The following is a 6,858-nucleotide window of genomic DNA, read 5'->3' on the forward strand; positions in this document are numbered from 1 at the left end:
GGGTCTCCCCGACCCCCTCCCCACCTTGTCCCGAGGTCGGCAGATGCATTTCCTTATTGCTGCAGAGCACGGGCCCCTAATCTGGCAGGGGGAAGTCCACGTTGCAATCCATTCCCATCCCGCACCTCCTCCTCCTCGGATGAAAACAACTTCGTGGCAGCGCGTAAAATTGTTAGCGACCAAGAATTGGCATCTTCGGCGGAGACCAGCCCCAGATCTTCTTGTGTAATCGACTCTATGATCTTCGAAAGGTGTGTAAGGGGCCGCATGCACAGGGTAGGAACGCTGGCCACAGAGGAGGGCGCGCGGGGCTCCACGTGGCCGAGGGTCCCAGGACGCACAGACCGCGTGGCCGAGGGTCCCAGGACGCACAGGCCGCGTGGCCGAGGGTCCCAGGACGCACAGACCGCGTGGCCGAGGGCTGCGTCAGCTGGTCTGACCGTCACCTGCTCTCTTCCGCACCGTCTCTGCGAGGGTCTGCAGCGGTCGTGAGGTCCCGGGAGGCCCCCTCCCTGGGCCAGTGGTGGGCCCCCGGGAAGCCCCAGGCGGGGAGGCCGCTGCGCCAGGGCCCGCGCCCTCGCTCCAAGACGTCCGCGCGGCCTTCGCGGGGCGCGTAGGATTCGAGTGCAGGACGCAGCGCGGGCGGGCTCGTGGGGCCGGGGCTGCGCACGCGGCGGGCGGCGGGTCAGAGCCCCAGGGCCTCGGCGTGCTTGCGCGCCTTGAGCCGCAGGTCGGCGATGCTGGAGTTTTTGCTATTGCTCTTGGCGGCGGCGGCCACGACAGCTGCGGCCGAGGCCGACTCGGCCAGTGACGCGATGGGCAGCCCGAAGGGCGGCGGCGGGAACATCAGGTAGGGCGCGTGCGCCGCCAGGTGTGGATGCAGGTGCGGGTGCGCATGCGCCACGCCTTCCAGCTGCAGCTGCGCCTGGACCTGGGAGGGCAGACTTGGCACGGTTAGGACGGCTGAGGAGCTGGGCTTTCCCGCCCGACGGACCCCTGGGAGTCCCCTTCCCGCACCCCGGGGACCACCACCCAGCCTCCAGCAGCCAGGGCAGTCGGAACTGTCCTCTGGACACCCGTGAACGCCGGGGCCCCTGACTGCCGTGCACAAGGAGAGCTGGAGAATGCGAACAGACCTCACACCCACCCACCCTTGTGGCGCCCACACCCGTGTCCTCGGCAGCATCCCCTCCTCACGAAAGCCTCAATTTCCCTGAACTTGTGACATGTCCCCGAGTCAGGCTCTGGACTCCTCTTTACTACCCCCTCCCAGGGGCGTCTCTGAATCCATGAGGAGCATGGCGACAGGTCCGTGCTCCAAGGGCCGAATTTCAGCAAAGACCCCATGGCTGACCCCAAGTCGGGGCAGCCGTTCTGTAATGCAGAGAGACGGCCCCTCCCTGGGGAAAGGATGGAGCGGGGGCGGGGACGGAAGATGGGCCCCGCGAGCGGAGTGGGCGAGGCCAAATGAGAGGGACCCTGCGCATGCCCTGGACGCCCTTAACCGCTTTGGGCACCTTGAGTCCAAGAGCACAAGGCTCGAGCACCCACTCTAAGTCTCGGGTGTCTATTCATTGACCCCACCACCACCACCCATGCCCTAGCTGAGCCGCAGAGGCCCCTAGCAAACACGGATCCAAATATAAACCCAGGCCTGATCCTTGGAGCAAAACCGCTCGGTGCGGTGGTGGCCACGCCTCGGCTCCACCCAGAGCACCCCTGCTCCCCCGGCGTATGCGCTCTACGTCCCCCAACGTTGGGGCCCCAACGGGAGCACCCCCAAGTCCTGCGCTGGGGCGAGCAGAGAACGCGTGGGCTCTGCGCTCTCACCCTGGGCCTCCCCCACGCAGCTTCCACCATCCACCAGTAGCTGGCCCCAAGCAGGGTGCAGCCCTGGGGCCTTCTGACACCCTAGCCACCCCACCTCCACGCAGAGCAGCTTTGCGCAGGGGGATCCTGAGGTCCTGAGCCCCAGGATCCCAGCTCTGAGTTGGAGAGCGAGGCCCAGCTACAGCGGGGTGCACACACCTCCCCTTGAGGCCATGGGGCAGGCCAGCTGGGGTTTGGGTATACACGCAGGGCCTCACACCCAAGTGCGAGCATCCCCGCCCCTCCACTCCCAACCAGGCAGCCTGGGTGGGTGGGATTTTTTTTTTTTTTTTCTCACTCCGGTTTTTGTAAAATTGTGTTTGGGTTTCTCTCCTGGCCCTCCCAAAGGTGAGTCTTGGAGTTTTACAGCGTGATTTTAATACGTGCCAACGGGTCTATAAATGCCCCCTTGTAAAGGCGGCAGCCTTTCTTCCGCGGGGGCGGGAGCAGCCCGGGGAAGCAGGACGCCAGGGAGGCGGGGAGGTGGCGGCCCCCGCGCGCAGCTCACAAGGAAGAAAAACGGGCTACCTGTTGGAAAGGCATTCGCAGGGCGCCCATGTTGACGTAGGGCGCCACCCTGCAGGCGTCCAGGTGGCTGGCGGTGCCCAGGATAACGCCTGCAAGGGAAGAAAGGAGCCATGAAGCCCGCCAGGGTCCTCTGCGCACCCCGGCGGCCGCTGCACGCGCTGCCCACCTCCACTGTCAGCTTCCGCACCACCCACCTTTATGCATCTGGTTCTCCTGCTTGCGGCACTTGGCTCGTCGGTTCTGGAACCAAACCTGAGGACAGAGCAGACAGACGCGCGCAGCCCCGTGAGCCTGCCGGCCTCCTCCGAAGCTGGGGCTTCTCGCCCCCACGACGGCAGGCGCGGCGACGCAGGGGGCGCGCGCGGTTCCCAAGGCGCCAAGGCGCAGAGGCTGGTGCGACTCAGGGCGCAGTAGAGCCCTCTCCCGCGCCCCCTCCTTTCCCAACCCAGCCCCACCATACCTGGCGACCTAGAGCTGGGAATTCCCAAACTCACTTCTGGGACCTGTCTGGTCCCCAAGGTGAGCCTCAACATCCACATCGAGTGAAGGAGTGCAGGGCGGATTCGAGAACTTTCCATGATCAGTGTGGGCATTCTCTGCTCCACTCTGCCAGCCCCTGGGAGAGCCTGACCTTCCCCTCTGAAACCTTAGCCGCCAACGCAGGGGGCACACAGGCTGATAAGTAGCTTCAAATGCAACCCCTTCCCCAGTCGAACTCGGGACACCCCGGCTCCAGAAACTTCCATGCCCTCCTTGGAAGCCTGGAGGGTCCCCGTTAATATTAAGGAGTCATGAACATCCTGGATCCAGAAAGGCGGGGGCACCCCCATAATTTCAGGCACCAGCTTCTCTAAAAAAAAAAAAAATCTAATTCTTGGAAAAAGGATATCTGTGGGACCCTCCCCAGTTCAGCTAGATGCACAGGTCTGATGTCAAAATTTGGGTGCACAAGATTTCACCCCCCAAAAAGCCTCCTCCCTGCTCCCCAAGGTCACACACTCCCTCTCTCCTCCAGACAGCTCTGGTCCTTGAACACCGTTGCCCTCAGGCTCTGCCTGACGAAATCTGGAGGCCCCTCCCTCCAAATTCTTAGCCACTGAATTTTTCCTAACGTTTTCTCCTCCGGAAGCTCTCCTGCCACTCTCACTGACCTTCTTGGCCGAGATGGTGGTCAGTGACCACGCGGAATAATTGGCACAAAGAAACCCTTCCCTTGGGCTACTCTGCCCGGGTGCCTGAGGACCCGCTGCTCCAAGCAGGGCGTGGGGCTGTCCCCCCTCCAGACCCCCACCACGCACGGGGAAACCTCGGCACACCCGGGAGACTGGAAACCTTAACTTTTCCTTCCCAGACTCTTAAGAGGAGGCTTTTTATCCACAGCTGAGACATCACCCGCCTGTGAGAACTGGCTTTCCAGAAGGTTCCAAAGCTCATGCCAACGGGCTACAGGGAGCTTGGAAAAGTTTAAGCTTGTTCCCCTGAAAAGTAATCCCCAAATTGTCACCCCTCTCCCTCTGCACCCGAGTCCAAGTCCACAAACCTTCCCTTGCATTTGCAAAGCCTGCACTGACATTCCTCCTCTCCTCCCCACACACACAACAAGCCTCCACCTCCAACTACCCCCCCCCGCATCGCCACCACCCCTGGTCGAACTGGACCCCTTTGGACCCCGTCCTGAGCTCCTCCCTCTCCTCGGGGTCGGACCCAGTCCTCAGGAGAGCAAACTCTGCGCCCTGGAAGGGCATTTTTCAAAAACAGAATCCTCTTGAAATCTGGCAAGCAAAGCTCACTTTCCTTTCAGCGCCGTCGTGTGGTGGGGGTGTGGGGGGTTGGGGGGGCAATGCGATTATGAAGAATAAAAGTGATGAATTAGCCAGTGCGCGAAGCGATAATAAATCAGTCTTGGGGTGATTCACGATCAATTCCAATTAGTCCTGAATATGCTAAGTAAAGTGCACTACACTGGTTAAGCGGTTATATCTTCATTAAGGGCCACTCACTGATTTCTTTCACAAATGGTGTAATCTGATTTCTTTTTGATTTCCATTACAGACAGTGAATAATGACATTTAATTTAGCTCTGCGCCATAAACCCAAAGATATTTGTTGTAATTAAATTACCTCGTGCTCCTCACTGTGGTCTCATAACTTTCCATTATAACCCTGACAGCTGCGTGATATGAGGTGCCACGGTGACAGTAAAAATAAAAGGTTAATAAGGACCAGTTTCCATAGGATCCCCAATTTATTTACAGCAAATTTCCACACTAAATTGAAACTCTATCCTTTAACAACACGGGACGGGCTGTACCAAAAAGGATTACCGAACACTTCGGAGACAGGAATAAACCGGAGTCCCTTCTTGCCCCTCTGCTCCCGCCACACCCCCCCCCAGACCTCCGCACCTTCTGCGGGATGACCCATTCGTTTTAACTAATTGATTTTTATGAGCCCGTCTGCCGCCCCTTTACCCTGCGATTCTCGTCCCCGTGTTCAAAACAAAATGATTTCTTCTATTTTATTCCCATGTTTGTTTTTATTATTATTTACAGTCATCAAATTTTAATTCACCTCTGGATGGATATAGCCACTCACATCTCTCTCCCCCACCCCCGTCCTCACCCCCCTTTATATTTTAGGGCTTTCTCAAGATCTGCAAGCACCCAAGAACCAATTTCCTGCCACTCCGTCCCTCCTGCTAAGGTGTTACTCCGTAATAGACTGCTGAAAGAAATAGTGTAGAATTAAATTAGAAGTAATTTATTTTTATAGAAACAGTACATCAAGGCCTGGGAGATATTACAGATCCCAGGCAGAAAGACACCGGGAAGATGACATAAAAGTTGATGTCCCCTTCAGCGAAAGTTTAATCTTTTCATTAATTTATACGGTGCAGCCCCATCCATCTTCCCCGAGAAGGGTGGCCAGCAGGAAAAGACACCCTCAGCCTTAGCCACCTCTCTTCCCTGGGGCCACAGATGAGCCAACCGCCCGGACCTTCAGGGAAGAGGTTGGCCGGGGCTACTCTGAGGGCGCGGGGAGGGGGGGGGTCCCACCTTGCAGCAAGATTCTGTGTCCGCTGCTTCTGCGGACAAGAGCTGAACAAGGCTGAGGAATATTGCATTTCAAGCTAAGAAAGCCTATTATTTATGGCAGCCGCTTGGGAAGATGCAAAGGGGGCTGGGATCAAAAAAAAATTGTTTTTCAAATTAAAAATTTCATAAAACACTATCTATAACACACGTTTGTGTTTTCATTTCCTAAGTCAACTGAGTGGGGGGGGGAGTGGTGTTTGAATGTGTTGATCTTCTAAGCAGCTGGAAACCCGGGCCTTCAAAGGGCTGGGATTTTCACGGCCACCCCCCTCCCCGCTTGACAATATTAATTCCGTTTATTTAAAACCGGTCCCCAGAGCCCGGGGATGCTGACCCCCTTTCCTTCTCTCCCTGGCGCTTCTATCCTGCTCCGAGCCTTGAGGAGGGAGCTTCCAGGCCCGACCTCCCAGGCGGGGTCTGCACCATCCCGGAGGAAGCGAGCTGGAAGCCGATCTTTGCCACCCATTAATGCATTAATAAATTTAAGGGAACGTTCCTCATGCCCGGGAAAGGCTTGCCAGAGCGTCCCTTCCGCGCACGTGCTGTGCACGCCCAGGGCCCCCCGCCGACAGTGGCTTGCCAGATGGGGGATCATGAATTCATGCGCCCGCGCCCCCCCGCCCCGCGCCCCGCGCGCCGAGGCTAATCCGGCCCCGCGCGGGCTGCAGCCGCGCTCATCAAGATGCCCAGTGTGCGCGACTCCCCCCACCTCGTCCCTCGCCTCCCCTCCCTGGAGTGGGAGGGAGGGGGCTGAGGGACGCGGCACCGAGGAGGAGAGGAACAGAACCAGTGGAAAGAGGTGAAGAGGCATCCCAACTCCCGACCACCTGGACGTGGAGGGCGGCCCGCTCAGGCAGGGCAGTCGCCCTTCGTACGAACCGTGCGACCCGCCTGCGAGGGCCGCACCCGAAAGGCCCGGCGCGCCAGCCCGCTCCCAGTCTCCCCGCGCTCCGGGAAGGGGCCTGCAGCCGGGGCCGAGCTGCCGCGCTCGCTCGGGGGTCCCGGCGAGGCCCGGGTGGCGGGGGCCGGCCCCGCGCGCTCCTACCTGCACACGCGCCTCCGAGAGCCCCAGGCGCTGGCTGAGCTCCTCGCGCATGAAGGCGTCAGGGTAGTGGGTCTCGTCGAAGAGCCGCTCCAGCTCGTTGAGCTGCTCGAGCGTGAAGTTGGTGCGACTACGCCTCTGTTTCAGCTTCGTCTGGCCGTCTTCGTCCTCCGACTTCACGTCCTCGCGCTTCTCCTTGCACTCGTAGATACCTGCGGGCGGGCCGAGGGCACAGGGCTGAGGGCGCAGGGCTCCCCCAGAGCGCCCTGCCCGTCCCTGCCTGCCAGGGCCCGCGGGGCCGTGCGCCCGAGACAGGGGCCCGCG

General features: G+C 59.7%; 1 protein-coding gene across 1 annotated transcript in view; it reads right to left on the bottom strand.

Annotated features, from left to right (window-relative positions):
• Positions 1-685: 685 nt before the first annotated feature.
• SHOX (SHOX homeobox) overlaps positions 686-6,858 on the bottom strand; it is a 9,101-nt gene continuing 2,928 nt past the window's right edge. The window contains exons 2-5 of the mRNA XM_006746328.2: positions 6,538-6,746; positions 2,592-2,649; positions 2,398-2,486; positions 686-931 (exon numbers count right to left, since the gene is read on the bottom strand). Of these exons, the coding sequence (XP_006746391.1) occupies positions 686-931; positions 2,398-2,486; positions 2,592-2,649; positions 6,538-6,746 (602 nt within the window). The remainder of the gene's footprint in view (positions 932-2,397; positions 2,487-2,591; positions 2,650-6,537; positions 6,747-6,858) is intronic.

Source organism: Leptonychotes weddellii, chromosome X (assembly GCF_054177405.1).
Source record: "Leptonychotes weddellii isolate Sample4059 chromosome X, ASM5417740v2, whole genome shotgun sequence".
NCBI lineage: Eukaryota > Metazoa > Chordata > Mammalia > Carnivora > Phocidae > Leptonychotes > Leptonychotes weddellii.